The 20667-nt window shown below is 40.2% G+C and overlaps 1 protein-coding gene across 4 annotated transcripts in view; it reads left to right on the plus strand.

Annotated features, from left to right (window-relative positions):
- The window catches only part of tcaim (T cell activation inhibitor, mitochondrial), a 41370-nt gene extending 20720 nt beyond the window's left edge, over nucleotides 1-20650 (plus strand). For 2 of the 4 annotated variants that reach the window (XM_062029174.1, XM_062029173.1), the window contains exons 5-11: nucleotides 737-992; nucleotides 7124-7246; nucleotides 9824-9921; nucleotides 10602-10693; nucleotides 12776-13008; nucleotides 18792-18923; nucleotides 19199-20650. In XM_062029174.1, the coding sequence (XP_061885158.1) occupies nucleotides 737-992; nucleotides 7124-7246; nucleotides 9824-9921; nucleotides 10602-10693; nucleotides 12776-13008; nucleotides 18792-18923; nucleotides 19199-19424 (1160 nt within the window). In that variant the 3' untranslated portion in view covers nucleotides 19425-20650. The remainder of the gene's footprint in view (nucleotides 1-736; nucleotides 993-7123; nucleotides 7247-9823; nucleotides 9922-10601; nucleotides 10694-12775; nucleotides 13009-18791; nucleotides 18924-19198) is intronic. The other 2 variants (XM_062029175.1, XM_062029177.1) reach the window with 2 other exon arrangements.
- Nucleotides 20651-20667: the final 17 nt, after the last annotated feature.

Consider the following 20667-nt stretch of genomic DNA (forward strand, 5'->3'; position numbering starts at 1 on the left):
ACAGAGATACAGTGACGAGATCCTGAGATCCATTCACCCTCATGTTGCGGCATGACAATGCACTGACCCATGTTGCAAGGATCTGTACACAATTCCTGGAAGCTGCAGTTCTTGCATGGCCAGCATACTCAGCGGACATGTCACCCATTGAGCATGTTTGGGATGCTGTGGATCGGCGTATACGACAGCATGTTCCAGTTCCTGCCAATATACAGCAACTTGGCACCGCCATTGAAGAGGAGTGGACCAACATTCCGCAGACCACAATCAACAACCTGATCGACTCTATGCCAAGGAGATGTGTTGCACTGCGTTAGGCAAATGGTGCTCACAGCAGATACTGACTGCTTTTCTGACCCCCACCCCCAGTCCTCCAATAAAGCAAAACTGCACATTTCAGCGTGGCCTTTTATTGTGGGCAGCCTAAGGCACACCTGTGCAATAATCATGCTGTTTAATCAGCATCTTGATATGCCACACCTGTGAGGTGGGATGGATATTTCTTGGCAAAGAAAAAATGCTCACTGACACAGATTTAGACAGATTTGTCAACAATATTTGAGAGGAATAAATTTTTTGTGTATATACTAAAAGTTTTACATCTTTGACTTCAACTCATTAAAAATGGGAGCAAAAACAAAAGTGTAGTGTTTATATTTTTGTTCAGTATATGTTGGTAGACATTTTCAGAACACATCTATATTGTTTTTGACACGATTGTAATCTTTTCTTGAAGGCTTCCGTTCAGTGACATTTGTGCTGCATACAGATGACGTCCTGAGCACGGTGACTAATGTGTTGAAGTCCTGCAGTCTGCCTATGGAGCACATGAAGGGACTTGAATCGGACGCTGGAGCCGCCAAAGGTCCGTCTGGAGGGACTGTTCCTTTTTACAGGGCCATCAAGTGGGACAAGAGCTACTACACCTTCACTGGCTTCGCAGACCCTGAGGAGGAACTGCATCAGGCCAGAAGAGTGGAGCCTCGGCTCTGGTATCATCTTCTTACTCACATCCTTTTTAGTAAATCTTCTTTATATCCTTTTATCTTCACGGCCCATACATGATTAAAGTAGTCAGTGTATAGCTTGTATTGCAGTATAGATTTATGACTGAAAAAGTGTGACGATATTTCTCGTTTTGAGAAAAACTGTCATGCAGGAAGAACTCAGTCAGATTGAATTTTTTACCAGTCATACTTGTCTAGCAAGGGATTGGAACTGGACTTTAAATGCTGTACGCCACAACAACCTGAGAGCTAGCGAACAGAGCATGCCTATATGCATTAGGCAGGGCTGCTCTCCTTCACTTCAAGGGGTCCTATTATGGAGAACCAACTTGTCTTACCTGTTGCTACCTGTTTTTCTGTATTTGGGGGCCCCGTAAACTCAGAAATTTCAGATTCAGAGGGACACTTTTGTCTCTTTCCAAACCAGTCGTTTGGAATTTGGTACTTTGGGCTCTGTGCCGCGGATGTCGTTGTGGCTTGTGCAGCCCTTTGAGACACTTGTGATTTAGGGCAATATAAATAAACATTGATTGATTGATTGATACTTTGCTGACATCAGCAAACATCTCCATATATGGTGTAGGTCAGGGGTCGGCAACCTTTACCACTCAAAGAGCCATTTTGGCAAGTTTCACACATTAAAGAAAGTAATGGGAGCCACAAAATATGTTTTTAAAATGAAAAACACCGCATACAAAGCTTAAACGCTTTGTGCTATGTTAACCAGGGGTCTCTGACACACGCACCGGCACGTACTTTAATGTGGAAATTTGATGTTAGTGCAGCCCGCGAGGTTTGAATGAATGTCGCTTGCGTCATACTTGCCAACCCTCTCATTTTTCCCGGGAGACTCCCGAATATCAGAGCGCGATGACACTGCATTTGGCGCCCTCTAGAGTCTGCCCAATCAGTGTATCTGCTCGGCCACAAGTGGAATGCAGCTTTGGCTTGATAGCGTTATCGACAGCAAGGCTAGTAAGTCAACAGCCACACATCTTACACTGACGGTACCAATACCCAGAATCCCATGCAGCCCTAACTCTTCCGCTCAACCAACGCACGGAGAGGGGGGGATTGATGTGTGGGGGGATTTGGTGGTAGAGGGGGTGTATAATGTAGACCGGAAGAGTTAGGGCTGCATGGGATTCTGGGTAATGGTTGTGTTGTGTTTATGTTGTGTTACAGTGGGATGTTCTGCAGAAATGTGTTTTTCATTCTTTTTTGGTGTGGGTTCACAGTGTGGCGCATATTTGTAACGTAACAATGTTAAAGTTGTTTGATACGGCTACCGTCAGTGTAAGCTGTGTGGCTGATGAGTAAGTATGCTTTGCTGTCTCCTGTGTGAGCAAGTAATAACAACATGCAACATGTGGCTGGACTGGCACGCTGTATGTAAATGCTATAGAGGACAATTACTGCAGTGCAATTAGGGCACGCCCTTTATATAGTAATTAGAGTGTAAATAGGATTATATTTTCCTGGGAGTAGTCTATGAGAGACACTGACATCCATAAGTCTCCTGGGAAAATCGGGGGGGTCGGCATGTATGTAGCTGAGCCGCATCAGAGTGGTCAAGGAGCCGCATGCGGCTCCGGAGCCGCGGGTTGCCGACCCCTGGTGTAGGTTTATTCGAAGACCTTTGCTTGAACCACCATTTTCATTCATTTTTAGTCCAAAGTTGTAGTCACTAAGTTCTTTCTTCTTCTCTATCTTCCTGTTGTGGGGCAGACTGGTTCGTACATGCACATGCCTGCTAAAAATCCTACACAGTTGCCATCTCTAATAACAATTAGCATTTGAATTCTGGAACATAAGCTGCTTATTTTTTCCTACACTTAGACCCCTGCAGCTTATCAAAGATGCGGCTGATTTATGGATTTTTCTTCGCTGACAGTCATAATGCAAGTAGCAAATACACTGAATAGGTGTGTTATTGTTTGTGCTATGGCACCATCTTTTGGATGAGGTCGCTCACTGCAGTGCTGCATTGCCCTTCTGTTTAGACTGAGCTTTCAACCGGACGTAGAACACCTCTTCAGTTTTCTAGCCATTCATAGTGTTTCTACTTGTATGGATCCTTCATTCATCACTCCAAGCAACGTTTGTAAGTTTTACAATATATCTAAAACCCTTCATACTTACTAAACCGTCCCATGTGCGATGTCTGTAGAAGTGTTTTCATGTATATTTGTACTTGCAATCATAATGCCCTTTTCCAGCGCAGGAACTTCCCCACTTACCCAGGTAAATAAAATTCCCTCTGTGTTTCCACCAACAACTACCCATGTAGTTTTAGTTTTTCAGGAACCTTTTGGAGTTCCTCCTAGCTCGGTGGTACTTTTCGGGGCCAGGCTTTGCTGTCGAATGCTGATTGGTTGAACACGGTTGGGGGCGTTCTTAAAAATTATTTTTTTTAAACACGACCGCCATTATGAAGTACAAACCCCGTTTCCATATGAGTTGGGAAATTGTCCATCCATTCATCCATTTTCTACCGCTTATTCCCTTCGGGGTCGCGGGGGGCGCTGGAGCCTATCTCAGCTACAATCGGGCGGAAGGCGGGGTACACCCTGGACAAGTCGCCACCTCATCGCAGGGCCAAGTTGGGAAATTGTGTTAAATGTAAATATAAACGGAATACAATGATTTGCAAATCCTTTTCAACCCATATTCAGTTGAATGCACTACAAAGACAAGATATTTGATGTAGAAACTCATAAACTTTATTATTTTTTTGCAAATAATAATTAACTTAGAATTTCATGGCTGCAACACGTGCCAAAGTAGTTGGGAAAGGGCATGTTCACCACTGTGTTACATGGCCTTTCCTTTTAACAACACTCAGTAAACGTTTGGGAACTGAGAAGACACATTTTTTAAGCGTCTCAGGTGGAATTATTTTCCATTCTTGCTTGATGTAAAGCTTAAGTTGTTCAACAGTCCGGGGGTCTCCGTTGTGGTATTTTAGGCTTCATAATGCGCCACACATTTTCAATGGGAGACAGGTCTGGATTACAGGCAGGCCAGTCTAGTACCCGCACTCTTACTATGAAGCCACATTGTGCGCAGGGAATTCTGTTTGTGTGTAGAATAAACTGGATGGAGGATCCTAAACTGAGAGACATCGCCATGACGCTGGAGGAACTTGGCATTGTCTTGCTGAAATAAGGAGGGGCGTCCATGGTAACGTTGCTTGGATGGCAACATATGTTGCTCCAAAACCTGTATGTACCTTTCAGCATTAATGGCGCCTTTACAGATGTGTAAGTTACCCATGTCTTGGGCATTAATACACCCCCATACCATCACAGATGCTGGCTTTTCAACTTTGCGCCTATAACAATCCGGATGGTTTTTTTGCTCTGTGGTCCGGAGGACACGACGTCCACAGTTTCCAAAAACAATTTGAAATGTGGACTCGTCAGACCACAGAACACTTTTCCACTTTGTATCAGTCCATCTTAGATGAGCTCAGGCCCAGCGAAGCCGACGGCGTTTCTGGGTGTTGTTGATAAACGGTTTTCGCCTTGCTTAGGAGAGTTTTAACTTGCACTTACAGATGTAGCGACCGACTGTAGTTACTGACAATGGGTTTCTGAAGTGTTCCTGAGCCCATGTGGTGATATCCTTTACACACTGATGTCGCTTGTTGATGCAGTACAGCCTGAGGGATCGAAGGTCACGGGCTTAGCTGCTTACATGCAGTGATTTCTCCAGATTCTCTGAACCCTTTGATGATATTACGGAGCGTAGATGGTGAAATCCCCAAATTCCTTGCAATAGCTGGTTGAGAAAGGTTTTTCTTAAACTGTTCAACAATTTGCTCACGCATTTGTTGACAAAGTGGTGACCCTCGCCCCATCCTTGTTTGTGAATGACTGAGCATTTCATGTAATCTACTTTTATACCCAATCATGGCACCCACCTGTTCCCAATTTGCCTGTTCACCTGTGGGATGTTCCAAATAAGTGTTTGATGAGCATTCCTCAACTTTATCAGGATTTATTGCCACCTTTCCCAACTTCTTTGTCACGTGTTGCTGGCATCAAATTCTAAAGTTAATGATTATTTGCAAAAAAAAAAATGTTTATCAGTTTGAACATCAAATATGTTGTCTTTGTAGCATATTCAACTGAATATGGGTTGAAAATGATTTGCAAATCATTGTATTCCGTTTATATTTACATCTAACACAATTTCCCAACTCATATGGAAACGGGGTTTGTATATGCGGCGACTTAGTTATTTCTTATTTCTTGTGTACTTCTATTACAACAAACTTGACAAAGGAGATAAAGAAGAACATAAGGAAGTTTCGACATGCAGGAACTTTTGTGGGGCATGTTTGTTCTGGAAAACGCTGAGCAGTGGAACTATCTCGGAGTGTTTTTACTCAGCCGTAGTATTTAAACTTTATGCAGTTTATTGTTTATTTTTACAAACTTAATTTCAATACGCGAAGTAGACGGACTCCTTTTAAACGGATTTACGGAGGAGTATTAAGCCGGACTCGAAGCAACAACCTCAGCTGCTTATTTCTCTGACTTGGTTGGTTATAAGTGAAATAAAGAAGACAGCACACAAGTGGAACAAAGATAAATAACATCAAATGTTAACTATTTACTTTATTACATGTTGTAAAAGTAGTCATTGACACACCATTAGTTATTAGCCTCAACCCCAGTGAACAGAATGCTAATGCTAACAAGCCGATGTGTTTGTGTTGTCGGAGTGGGATAAAAATTTATTATTCATATTTTGTTATTTATAGATAAACACTGACATGTATTATTAATATATTATTTACAGATAAACACTGACATTTATTATTTATATATTATTATTTGAAGATAAACATTGACATTTATTATTTATATAGTGTTATTTACAGATAAACACTGACATTTATTATTTATATATTGTTATTTACAGCTGAAATGGACCAAAAGGAATCGCCTGATTCTCATGAATTCATCATTTACTGAGAGGACGACTTTCTGACTGTTGGACATTGCGGACAAAAGCCTTACTTTTTATGAACAATTCGGTACACGTTATTTTATAAATCATATCGTTTTGTATATGATTGCTTTGTATTTTACTTTTTAGTAGAAGTGTGACCTAATATTGTCTGTTTATTTACATGGGATCAGTGTAGAAGTATTATAAACCACTCCTCCATGCGTCATCATCCTGATTTGTGTAAACTACCTGAACTGTGAAATGCGCTGGAAACACAAACCACAAACTTCTACAGGAACCTTTAGATCCATGAACTGGAGGTTCCAAAAACATAAGGTTCCTGAACCTTTGGTGGAAAAGGGCCTTTAATATAATGAAGCTAACGTCGTTAGCAAGAGCTAATGTGCTAACATGTTTACAAGTGTCTGTTAGTATTATTAACTTACAATGGCGTTTTTTTTGACAGACACATGCCCCGTTCTATAGTGGTTTCACACCCTCCTTGACAAATATCTTTCTCCAAACAAAGAAGAACTGCAGACTAATAAACAGATTTCATCTAGTGCAGATGTTAGCTTTGGAAATGAATATGTATATGGTGATTCCAAATGTATTTCCTTAGAATTGAATGATTCCATTAATTTTTTCACTCTGCTTGATCTAAAAATGAAACTGACTACCACAATTTATGCTATTGATTTATTGGATTGTTTCTAAAGCCATTTGTTAGTTTTGTGTCATGTCTCTTATCTGTTCTTTTTCTACAAAATCAAACAACTGAATGAACATCGTCCAAGTCTGGTGATCATGTAGTGGAAGAGGATTCCAGTGCAGGATTAAAGAAGTCTCAGATACCAATAGTGCTCACACTAAATATTGTCAGTCTGGATATGTCCTCTGTGAGATGTACTCCCTTGTATCAGCTGTTATCATAAACTGTTTATACAAAGTGTGTTGTACGTTGACTTATTTCAATAGATGGCCAATCTGTAGGCTACTGCTATACAAGTTGTACACATACAACTCTAAAGTACGTCCAAGTTTAGTACACAGAAGTATATTATTGTATATATACTTTTATTAAAGGGTTGCTGAAATGCGATGGTTGTATTCACATCTGTGTACTAATGTACATATTCTCTTTTCTTTGGCAGCTTGTGGCTTCAAAACAATGAGCCAGAGGCTTCAAAGAAGCACAAGGAAAGTCTTCCTCGGAGAGACGAACTGAAACGGTTGAAAGAGGAACTGTGCCGCAAATTTGACCTGGCTGACATCAGGTACACTCACCTTTGTTGCAATTTATTTCTTGCAAACAACATCAAATACCTGGGGACTATCAAGAAATTGTACTGTTTTCATGTCCAACCTGCTTTGTGAAATGTTATATTTTAGATTTTTGGAAGGGATGCTACAAAAGCACAATCTCGATTGAGGGAACAATTGAAATATTTAATCCACACCAAGACTTCCATCCAAAAACACTAACTACTGCTGCACACCTTTCAACATTTTCATCAGATATGCAGTTTTTACACATTTTGTTCATTGCAAATTCAGTTAGCGTTGAACTTCTGATTGACACCTCACTGACACAAAATCTGTCAACTTCTGTGTGTAAAAAACATCTCTTCTAACTATTTTCAATCTTAATGATGAACACACAGAATTGTCAATGAAATTGTGAAAACTCCTGACAAGCTGCTTGATGGGTGGCCTTTAGTCACATAAGCAAGGAATTCAACATAGAATGTTGTGCCTTTAGAAGTTTCTTAAAGTTGATACAGTATGTATTTGGTTTGCGAACACTGATCTCAAAAGTTTTGTTTGGAGTTAGTAAAGACTTTGTGTGAAAGTCTGACCCGTGTTGTTTTGTTAAACAGCTCATGGAGAAGTCAAAAATGAGTCAGTCAAATACATTTTTGAAGAGTTATTGTCAGATTTAAAAAGAGTTACCTAAGAACTCAAGCTGTGAACTCAATTAGTTTTCCACCTCATACCTACAAACTGGTCTTTTTGAAAACAAATGACCTGAAAAAATCTTTGTTTTTCAATAGATTCAAACTTATATTTATAACTAATAAATACAGCTGTGTTCTAACTCTGAGCGCTTGAAGGGCATCTTTATATTTAGAATTACATATGATTTTGAATTCCAGAATTCTACAGGATAAAAAACTATGTTGATTACAGGTCTATGGATATTTTCTCATTCATCCAGGTCATTGTAATCTCGGGGCTGTCGGTTGATAATGCTCCCATTAAGGGCCTACTGAAACCCACTACTACCGACCACGCAGTCTGATAGTTTATATATCAATGATGAAATCTTAACATTGCAACACATGCCGATACGGCCGGGTTAACTTATAAAGTGCAATTTTAAATTTCCCGCTAAACTTCCGGTTGAAAACTCCTTTGGATGATGACGTATGCGTGTGACGTAGCCAGTGAAACAGAGGTATGGATCCCCCATTGAAGCCAATACAAAATAGCTCTGTTTTCATCTCATTATTCCACAGTATTCTGGACATCTGTGTTGGTGAATCTGTTGCAATTTGTTCATTGCATTATGGAGAAAGAAGCTGAGCAAGCAAAGAAGAAAGTTGTCGGTGCGAAGCGGAGTATTTTGCGAGGGAAGTCAGCAACACAACACAGCCGGTTTTTCATTGTTTACATTCCCGAAAGATGCAGTCAAGATCGAAGAACTCGGACAACAGAGACTCTTACCAGGAGGACTTTGACTTCGATACACAGACGCCTGTAGAGAACTGGGACAACACAGACTCTTACCAGGATTACTTTGATTTGGAGACGCAGACGCGGTACCGTGAGTACGCAGCTGCGCTTCCAAACGTGACACGCCCGTATGTGCGTGTCACGTATGTAACTTTGGGTAAATATATAAGCTTTATGAACCTTGGGTTAGGTGAACGGTCCTTTGGGCTGAGTGATTGTGTGTGTTGTGCAGGTGTTTGAATTGTATTGGAGGGTTATATGGACGGGAGCTAGCATAACAAACACCTAGGTGTTTTTATGCGGGATTAATTTGTGGCATATTAAATATAAGCCTGGTTGTGTTGTGGCTAATAGAGTATATATATGTCTTGTGTTTATTTACTGTTGTAGTCATTCCCAGCTGAATATCAGGTCCCACCCGCCTCTCACAGCATCTTCCCTATCTGAATCGCTTCCACTCCCCACTAGTCCTTCACTTGCACTTTCCTCACCCACAAATCTTTCATCCTCGCTCAAATTAATGGGGAAATCGTCGCTTTCTCGGTCCGAATCGCTCTCACTTCTGGCCGCCATCACTGTAAACAATAGGGAACTTTGCGGAAATGTTCAACTGACTACGTCACGCTACTTCCGGTAGGGGCAAGGCTTTTTTTTGTCAGATACCAAAAGTTGCGATCTTTATCGTCGTTGTTCTCTACTAAATCCTTTCAGCAAAAATATGGCAATATCGCGAAATTATCAAGTATGACACATAGAATAGATCTGCTATCCCCGTTTAAATAAAAAAATGTCATTTCAGTAGGCCTTTAACACTTGCACATCGCAGGCACTCATTTGTAGGCAAAAAACTGGGAACTGATATTGAACCACACAATAAATGGGAGAAAAATTTGTCCAGCAGAATTCTTAGCCAAACAGACAAATATATATTGACAAAAGGGTTTAACTTTGTCAGAACTCCACAGCAGGTTCCTACAATTGATTTGATCACAGCAACGGAATCAGCCATTTTTTTTAGGTAGCTGGTGAACAGATCACTTCCACCATTTGGTTGAAAGAAAGTCAGAAACAGAATGTTGAGCATGTTTTGGGACAGTGACATCAGCTGTGTTGTACAGGTGGCAGCGCAGCTGGGGCGTGGCCCACAGGTACTCTCAGCTTCAGAGCCTGAGCCGATTGTCAGTGCAGAATCTGGAAGCCATGATGAACCTACAAGGTAAAAACTGAGTCTATGGACTGCGATTGATCTGTCTTCGTATAGCATAACTTGGCATGATTTCTGCTAAAGCTGTGTGACCCTTTTAAACTTGTTTAGTTATTTGACTGTTAAATGTACAATTCTATGTATATGTATATAGTATGTTACATTTCTTGCCGTATCTAGGGATGGATACCCAGATACCAATGTTGATTCCATGTCGATTAATCCTTCAGCCCTACTTCCCAACCTCTCGTACAAATGATTTGTTGGGTACGTAGTTAGTAAATTGTAACCGCACGAGTCCTCACTTTGTTTTAAAGATCATTGAATAAGTGTGTTCTACTACATTTAACTTTGTTTTTTAATAATGCAAGTATACATCATATATATGCATTTTGTTCTATAAGAATGTTTCAATACTCGTTAGAGATCATCATGATGAAAAAATCTTACTCAGATTTCAAATTTTTGAATGACTTTATCCTCAACTTTGACACCTAGACAAAATGAAGTAACTGTACAGTCATATATATGAGGTTCTACTGATCAAAGCAAGGTAAACACAAAAGTAAGCCAAAATATCAACTCCTCTCAACCCCGAAGGTTGGCATTTGTCTCAGTAATAATTTTTTAAAACCTTTGCCAGATTCATGATGACGAATGAAGTCAACATACCCTTACTGTCCATCCTACAGGTCACACGGTCATTTTTGCTGACCAATCAGAGATGAGCGCCTCTGGACACGTTCTGTTGGGAACCATGGACGTTCATCATCAGTGGACCAAAGTAATACCTTAGTGCTGGACCATAAAACCATAATGATGCAAAATAACACTCCTTGATATAAAAGTACCAGACAATGTCTAGCTGGCTCGGCGAGTCGGTGACAAACTCGGAAAGTTGATGTTGACTTGGTGGAAAGGAGTCAAGGTTGTCTTGCAACATGCAGACTTTATTCGAACTTGTAGCAACACAGCAGTTTTAGGTACTGGGGAAAAAACCTTTCAGAAGCACAAACACTCCCTGAATTTGTGGCCTCAGCAGTGTGCTTTAGCGGGCGACGGACATCATTGCGTTGCGCAAAGGCTGTCCGAATAGGATTTTATGAAGACTTCTTAAAATACGGCGGACAAAGGTGTGCTACAGTGCCTACTGTTTCCCAGCTATCCATTAGATTAGATTACTCATTTCCACTTTTATTCCCGCCCCCTCCACAAGTAAAAATTCACATTGGCCCCCAAAATAGCTGTCCAAGGCTCTATGCCAGTAACACTAGTATTTGTGTTTTCCACCCACTTTATTGAACAGTTTTATGTTGTATTATGTAAGGTGGAAAAAATTATCTATTCTCGTATGCATCACATTTATTCATGAATCGATGCACAGGTGTCCAAACAGTGATTATTTACATATGTTAAAGTAATACAGACGTTATTAATGCTTATGTTCTGATTGTTCTCTAAACGTTAGTTCATATTTGGTTCTATCTAACCATTGGAGAACCATTAGCTCACATTATTTTAATGTTACGTGTTAGCTGGGTTAGTGCAGACACACACGGAGGAGCCAGTGGCCTAGTGGTTAGAGTGTCCGCCCCGAAATCGGTAGGTTGTGAGTTCAAACCACGGCCGAGTCATACCACAGACTATAAAAATGGGACCCATTACCTCCCTGCTTGGCACTCAGCATCAAGGGTTGGAATTGGGGGTTAAATCACCAAAAATGATTCCCGGGCGCGGCCACCGCTGCTGCTCACTGTGGGACTCCCCTCACCTCCCAGGGGGTGATCAAGGGTGCTGGGTCAAATGCAGAGAATAATTTCGCCACACCTATAGTGTGTGTAACAATCATTGGTTCTTTAACTTTTTTAGGAGGAGAGGACAAGCTATGCTAGCTGCGGGGCTAATCTAGCTTTAATGTAAAGTAATGAAAGAAGAAAATAATATGTATATATGTGTGCGTATGTATGTGTGTGTATATATGTATACATATATATATATATATATATGTATATATATATATATATATATATTTCGAATCAGATTATCACACTTTGGAACTGTGATTATTTCCTGTAAATTACTTCCTTACACAATTTAAATTACCTTTAAAAAGACCCCAATATTTTGATGCAAACACAATGTCAGAATTGTGTATACAAACATTTTAATTGTAAAATGCCTGCTCAGTAGCCTTGTGGTTAGTGTCCGCCCTGAGATCGGACCCCGGCCGAGTCATACCAAAGACTATAAAAATGGGACCCATTACCTCCCTGCTTGGCACTCAGCATCAAGGGTTGGAATTGGGGGTTAAATCACCGAAATGATTCCCGAGCGCGGCCACCGCTGCTGCTCACTGCTCCTCTCACCTCCCAGGGGGTGGAACAATGGGATGGGTCAAACGCAGAGGATAATTTCACCACACCTTGTGTGTGTGACTATCAGTGGTACTTTAACTTTTTAACTTTAAATGTTGTACTTGAATGCACTTCGTTGTGGCTTGTACAGCCCTTTGAGACACTTGTGATTTAGGGCTATATAAATAAACATTGATTGATTTATTTATTTATTTATTGACTCAAAACTTAGTTTAATTTAAAGTGCAATTATTTTGAAGGGACATTTTCCAGCGAGCACATCATTGGGAGTGTCCTCCATCTTTGCTCCGACATGTGCACTGACCCGATAACGACCCCTCCACAAGCATGTGTGCTCCAAATAAATGTTTAATAATCCGCATTAATACATGATTCATGCCATACTGGTCTGTGATTATGGTGTGTGTTCCCGCCTTTACTTTGACATCCTCTGACATATTGAAATACACGTTTACCTTTGTTGCTCACCTGCTTACTTGTGTGCCTCCCAGCTGATTGAGCAGCTTCCCAGCTTCTGCAGCCTGCAGCAGCAGACCGAGTGGCTCAAGGAGAGGATCAGCCTCCTCCTAGGGGGGACCCGGGTGGTTCACATGGAGCGGCTGAGACCAGTCCAGCCCATATTGGAGCTCTACGATGCTCTCAACACCTTCCACAGCAATCTCATTTCCAGGAGGCTGAGTCTACACCCCAGAAGTCTGGAGGGGCTCACCATGACATTGGAGAAGTACGCTGCTGCATTTCTTATGTTTGGTCACGAAGAGGTCAGGGCAAACTTGTCGACTTCTAAAATGTGGTGGTCACGAGCATTGTACGCCTTACTAACACTCCAAGTTTGTTTATACAGCCTCAAAGGGCACAAATCATCATATATATATATATATATATATATATATATATATATATCATAAATATACCTGTATATCGATTGATTGATTGATTGGTCAATCAATCGGTTGGTCAGGTTGCTAACAAGATTTTAGTCTAAGTATTTTAGACACAGGAGAGGAAGCCAAGAAAAACTGAAAATGTTTGAAGGTGATTCCATTAAACTATCAAAACAGTATAATAATAAATATATCAATATACTAGGTTCTGCCCCCATCCGATATGGATATTAGATATTGGTCCGAGATCAGCAAAAAAAAAAACAAGCTCGCATCAAAATCAGGGATATAACCACTCCGATACGTGCAGTCCTGCGGCGTGTTTACTTGTGTGTGATATCATATGCGATACAAGCAGTCCTGCAGCGTGTTTACTTGTGTGTGGTATCATGTCTGATGCGAACAAACCTGCAGCGTGTTTCCTTGTTCGTGATATCATGTGCAATACAAGCAGTCCTGCAGAATTACTTGTGTGTGATATCATGTGTTACAAGCAGTCCTGCAGAATGTTTACTTGTGTGTGATATCATGTGTTACAAGCAGTCCTGCGGCATGATTACTTGTGTGTGTGATATCATGTGCAATACAAGCAGTCCTACAGCGTGTTTACTTGTGTGTGATGTCATGTGTTACAAGCAGTCCTGCGGCATGATTACTTGTGTGTGTGATATCATGTGCAATACAAGCAGTCCTGCAGCGTGTTTACTTGTGTGTGATATCATGTGTGATACAAGCAGTCCTGTGGTGTGTGTACTTGTGTGTGATACAAACAGTCCTGCAGTGTGTTTACTTGTGTCTGATATCATGTGCGATACAAGCAGTCTTGAGCGTGTTTACTTTTGTGTGATATCACGTGCGATACAAGCAGTCCTGCAGCGTGTTTACAATATCAAGTGTGATACAAGCAATATCAAGTGTGATACAAGCAGTCCAGGACTGTGTTTACTTGTGCAAAGCTGGACAGCCAGTTAACATCTAAATATCCCCCAATAAACACACAATTTCTTCTATTTTACTGAAGTCATTTACAAAAGTTAAACATGCTAGGCTATAGGCTACTTGGAGCTAGCAGCTACACAACAACTAAGCACACAATAGCACACAAGCTAGACATAGGTAATAATCATTGAACAATAAAAGGTGACATTTGTCAATATAAACAAGTATCAAATATGTATAGTTGTATATTACACATACAAAGTCAGCAAGGCACAAGCATATTAGAAAGTATCCAGTAACACATGTGTCCGCATAATTTAACGTAATCATAAACTTCATGAATTTTTGTGACCACTAGGTGTTGTTTAAAAAACAATTACCACTCCACTTCAACTTAAAGACAGCTGATATTTTCAGAGGGTTAATAATAAACAGGTTAGTGTTTCCATACCTACCATTGTTCTTTGTTTGACTCATTTCACTTGAGCAAACCTTTTCTAACATTCCACACTACAAAACAATAAAATAATGTTATATTCTTCCTGATATCATATTGGATCAATATCAATTCAGGCCAATACTTAAGGCTCTAATTTCGGTATCGTTTTAGAAGTGAAAGAATTGTGTCAGGACACCTCTAATATAAGCATATATTATAATATTGTTGATATTTGTCTTCATTTTCACAATTTACCGTGGGACTGAAGATAGAAATGAGCCATTGGCTTTAATCTGTAATATATAAACTTTAATCTCACATTGTTTACATAACAAATGTTAATATGTATTGTCTTTTTTAAAGGATTTAAATGTACATATACAGTACAAATGTATACACAAGAAGTAAAACTTAAAGCACACAATTAGCCAAGAGACAGATACGGTTTTTTTTTAAAAATGGTAAGGTGCGGTACTCGTAAGCCGAGGTAATAGTATAAACAAAGAAACAGAATAAAACTATTCTTGCGATGCCATGATCAGTGATTCTGAGATGTTCTTCAGCTTTTGCTATCACGAGTATCCTTTCTAGATATCAGCGACCTCTCCAATTTGTTGCCAGTTGTCTTTCCATGACAGCCCACCTGACTCCTTTTTACTGGACTTTTGTTGCCCGAGGCATTCACTTTAGGTCTTCCCTGGCGGCCATCTTTTTGATGCACTTGTGCTTCCTCCTAGATAGTGTCTATGATAGGGCTAGTCCGAGACCCCCTTCTTTCGCTTTAGTTATATACATGATGTTTCGAGGGTGCAACCCGCCAATACATTTCTGTGCTCTGATCAGATCAGGGTTTATGCCGGTAGTTTGATAGAACCGATCCTTTCCAGCAGTCCTTCATGATGAGGACCATCCAACCTTAGGTTAGCCACTCTAGATGTGTCCCTGATGTTCACATTTGGTGGATTTGTGCTGAAGCCAGTAGGTGTGACTTATGTCCTGGTGCTGTCCAGCTCTTCACCTTGGACACTCTTGCTTGGTGATCTGCCGCTGGCATGACTCTGGATCTTGTTGTGTGAGACTTCCTTCTCCCAAGTACTCTTCCAGTATTGCCCTGTCTCAACCTTGGGTGGGCCTCTTCTGGTCTTGCTACCTTGACATTGTGGTGGACCTTACAGTAGCTCTATTTCTCTTGTGTACCTCTTCAGGTACCTAGTTAAGGCTGTGAGTCTTTGCTTGGCAGTCTTGATGCTTCAGCTGTGGACATCTTGATGTACTTAGTGGACAGTTTGTACTTAATGATGACACCTTTGCACAGATCTGTTAGGAGGTTAACTTATGTGCGCATGGTCATTGTTTTTGCCTCTAGCATTCTATTCAACGGAGGTTGTCCTGGTCCTGCTGTTCCTCTTGTAGCCAGGCATCTATGATGACTGATGATGCTGCATATGTCAGTTCCATATGTTCCTTGTAGGGATATTGTGTTGACATCGGCCAGTAGGTCTTCTGACTGTACTTCTTTCTGCAGGAGGTATCTGAGTTCTCCCAGTATTTTGTGATCTTCTCTCAAATGGTAATTTGCTCATGTTTTGATCTCTACTGTTCTTAGGGCTTGGCTTGTTTGAGGGTGATGATGAAACTATCCCCACACTGACCTGTTGTCCTGGCTCCCTCTTGACGTAGCGTCTTTGTACCGTAGATGATGTACATTGCACAAGATAAAAGTCCTTGGGACGAACCCAGCAGATCACACTGCTCTCTAAACCACCACTACCTTGTGTAATGTCTACTTTTTTGGTTGTTTCGGGGTACTTTTACAATGTGGCTCAAAATTCCACGGGCACTTATTCAACACAATTAACCCTAAATGGATTGCGTTCCATCTACTCATATCCAAGCAAGTCCAAGGTCACAGGTTCCCCCAGAAAGTACTTAACCCCTAACGCTCACATAGATTCTCCAAAAGGGCCACCTCACTCCTAAAGAATTCCAAATGCAGATGATGGGTCAGTTGAGGACTTGAGTGAGCTCATAGACAGAAATCCCAATTCCATGTTTCTTAAAAGTGTAACAAAAGAAGAAATAATCAAAATTGTAAAAAAATTGTAAATACAAGACTTCAACTGACTGTCATGGAATAGATATGGTAACGATAAAAAAGGTTATAGAAGACCTTTCAGAACCTCTGACATATATCACCAATGTATCATTTTTAACCGGAAAATTCCCAGACAAAATGAAAATTGCAAAAGTCGTACCAATCTATAAGAATGGAGACGTACACCAGTTTACTAACTACAGACCAGTTTGATTACTTCCACAATTCTCCAAAATCATGGAAAAATTATTCAATAGTCGATTAGATTTATTTATTAACAAAAGTGGGACGCTCGTGGAGAACCAATACGGATTTCGAGCAAATATCTCAACATCAATACCATTAATTAAAATAACAGAGGAAATTACCAATGCAATAGATGGTAAAGAATGTGCGGCAGCAGTATTCATGGACTTAACAAAAGCATTTGATACAATTAATCATGATATTTTAATACAAAAATTAGAACGACATGGCATCAGAGGTTTGGTATTGAACTGGGTAAGAAGCTATTTAACCAACAGGAAGCAATATGTGAAGATGGGTGAAAATATGTCAACACGGCTAGATATATCCTGTGGTGTGCCGCAGGGATCAATACTGGGACCAAAATTGTTTAATCTTTATATAAACGACATTTGTAAAGTTACAAAGGACTTAAAGTTAGTTTTATTTGCAGATGATACAACTGCTTTCTGTTCAGGAGAGAACACACAGAAGATAATACAAATAATAACAGAAGAAATGAACAAATTAAAAAGATGGTTTGACAAAAACAGACTATCTTTGAATCTCAGTAAAACTAAAATAATGCTATTTGGTAATAGTAGGAAAGAGCATCATACGCAAATACAAATAGACGGAGTAGACATCGAAAGGGTAAAAGAAACCAGATTTTTGGGAGTATTAATAGATGATAAAATGAACTGGAAATCTCATATACAAAACATACAACATAAGGTAGCAAAAAACATTTCAATAATGAATAAAACAAAACACGTCCTGGGCCAAAAATCACTTCATATTCTCTACTGCTCACTATGGGGAAATAACTACAAATGTGCGCTACATTCGTTAACCATGTTACAAAAAAGATCAGTTAGAATAATACATAATGTTGGATATAGAGAACATACAAACCCTTTATTTATTAAGTCAAAAATATTAAAGTTTGGTGATTTGGTAAAATTGCAAACAGCTAAAATGATGTACAAAGCAATCTATAACCTGCTACCAAAGAATGTACAACATTTCTTCTCAACTAAAGAGGAGAAATATAACCTTAGAGGAAAAAATAATTTAAAACATTTATATGCACGTACAACACTTAAAACTTTTAGCATAACAGTATGTGGAATTAAATTATGGAATAGATTAAGTAAATAAGTTAAAAATTGTACTGACATGATCCAGTTTAAGAGGTTGTTTAAATTAATAGTGCTTACAAAGTACAAAGAAGAATTATGAGAAAAACTTCCAACCTTATTGAAAATATTCTTCATCTCAGTATGTTAATAATGACTGAATTAATTAATTACATATTACAAACTGTTGTATATACTAATTCATAGATGTTATTTTATTGTATAAAAAGGTCAGTAAATGATTTTATATAATTGTAAATGCTTTGAAGTGGGAAAGGGGTAGGATTAAATAAGCTTTGCTTCTTCCTACTCCTTTTCGGGCATGATGTAAATGAAATGATATGAAATTGTGTGATGTATTATGATGTAAATGTGTTCATGTTCGAAATAAACTAAAAGAAAGAAAAAAGAAAGAAAGAAAGAAAATGTGCCAGGGCTCCACCAACTAGAACTTATCCCTGAAGGTCCTGGGTTCTGCTAAAAATGACTTGAAACATCCTGGTGGTCCCAAAAGGTCCAAAATATGCCCAAAGGGTAAAGAGCAGGACAATTTTGGGTAGATATCAGACCTTCTCAGACCTCTCCAAGTGCACTTGGGTCCTATGGAGACTTTGTCTGGACGAGGGGTTGTGAAATAGTGACAGACTACAAAAAGTCCTAATAAGCCTGGGAGAAGTTTAATAAGTGTATGGGCTGCATATACAGTATATAACCTGCGAGCTGTAGTTTGCCCATGCCTGGCCTAGACATTTCCGGTGACTACATGGTCTCTTGTATCAATCATAGGGAGTGTTCTAGTCCCAGACTTCATGAGATGGGACACTTCATCATACCGACCAACTGTGACCCTCAAAGCCTTCAGGCCTTCCTCCTGAGCCACGCCTCCAAGGCTAGACAACGAACTCAGCGTAGAAATTTGTGAGTCACACACTGATCTCTTACACTTAATCAGGTACAACGGCACCGTCTAATGTAATCTGATCAACTCTTTCAGGAAGTAAGCTACATGAGGGTCATAATGTTCTAAACTGTTCTTAGTATGCTAGTGACTGACAGCCCGTGAGAAGTGTACCACCTGTACAAAAGCAAGAAAATGCTTAGATTCTTTGTCATTAAGTTTCCCCTGTTTTCTTTGTTACATAAATAGTCTGGAGCTCATACTGGTTCAATACCTTTGTCACTGTGTGTTGCAGGTTGCTGGCAGAGGAAGAGGCTGTCAAGAAGCTGTGTCTCCAGAGCTTTTCTCTCCGGACTCTGTCCAAGGAGCCCAGTGTCACCTCCAGTCAGATGATTCTTTGCTGTAAAAGGTTATTGGACAATCGCTCACCTCTCATGCAGGGCCTTCATATCCGTGTTTCCCATTTCTACTCGGTGATGCAGGACGGGGACCTGTGCATCCCCTGGGACTGGAAAAGTTGAGTCAAGACTTAGGTTTTGCCAGATGCCGTATAATTCTGATTTTCGGAAAGATGCGATATCCGTTGGTTTTCACTGGAGTTTGTGAAGAAAGTTCAGCGGTCGGTCAGTTCAAGGTAACTAAGTAGGAATCGGTTCAAAGTAAGCACTTTAATCACTCTTGAAGTCAAGAAGGAGCCATGGCAAGTATACTTGACTGTTATCATGAGCAGTTTTGGAATCTGTGCAATCAGTCAGGTGAACGCAAGTCCAACTTTACAGGCAGGTCAGTTTTTAGGACTTGTGTTGTGAAGGTTTATTGTGCAGAAGTTTTTATAAAATAGTGTTACGGAAATTAAACCCCGACTTTTGAGTGCATAAGTGAATTTGTGCTGAGGAAGAAGTAGACTATTGTCATGGACACTTCTTTAATCTTCTGCATCATGGCTACGTACCGTAAGAGAAGAAATTGAAAGAATGGCGACCCCTAGTGGAGGAAAGTAGCGAATGTTGTGTAAACAGGAGGTCAAGGTGACTTGTAACATTTCCTGCAAACGTCTTTACCCGTTTAAGAAAACATAAATTTACTAAGTTATTTTGTTGATTCAAACGAGTTGTTGTTGATTCAAACGAGTTGTTACGGACTCATCTTAGCATACTTGCCAACCCTCCCGAATTTTCCGGGAGACTCCCGAATTTCAGTGCCTCTCCCGGGACAACCATTCTCCCGAATTTCTCCCGATTTCCAGCCGGACTTAAGGCACGCCCCCTCCAGGTCCGTGCGGACCTGAGTGAGGACAGCCTGTCGTCACGTCCGCTTTTCCTTCATATAAACAGCCTGCCGGCCCAGTCACGTTATAATATCTACGGCTTTTGGCGAGTGCACAACTGCACACACAACAAGGAGACAAAGCAGAAGAACGAAGAAGAGACCGTCATGGCGACGACGAGTGACAGAGAATAGACCGAGGATGGACAATTCACCCCTAAACTCACTCCTTTCCTGCCAATTAAATTTCACAGATGCTGCCTGTAATAGAGTGATCTAAGTTGTTTGTTGCCATCTCCTGGTGAATGTTGAGTATAGTGTTCTGTGGTTACTTTTTGGTTGGCCAACTGTTTACGCTGTATTGCGCATCCTGATGGCAAGTGTGGGAGTCTGTTGCATTGCATTGCACTTTCAAATACAACAATGAATAGAGCGTTATGTGTGTGTATATGTGTAAATAAATGAACACTGAAATTCAAGTATTTATTTTATTTATAT

Source organism: Entelurus aequoreus, linkage group LG20 (genome assembly GCF_033978785.1).
Source record: "Entelurus aequoreus isolate RoL-2023_Sb linkage group LG20, RoL_Eaeq_v1.1, whole genome shotgun sequence".
In the NCBI taxonomy this organism is placed as follows: Eukaryota; Metazoa; Chordata; class Actinopteri; order Syngnathiformes; family Syngnathidae; genus Entelurus; species Entelurus aequoreus.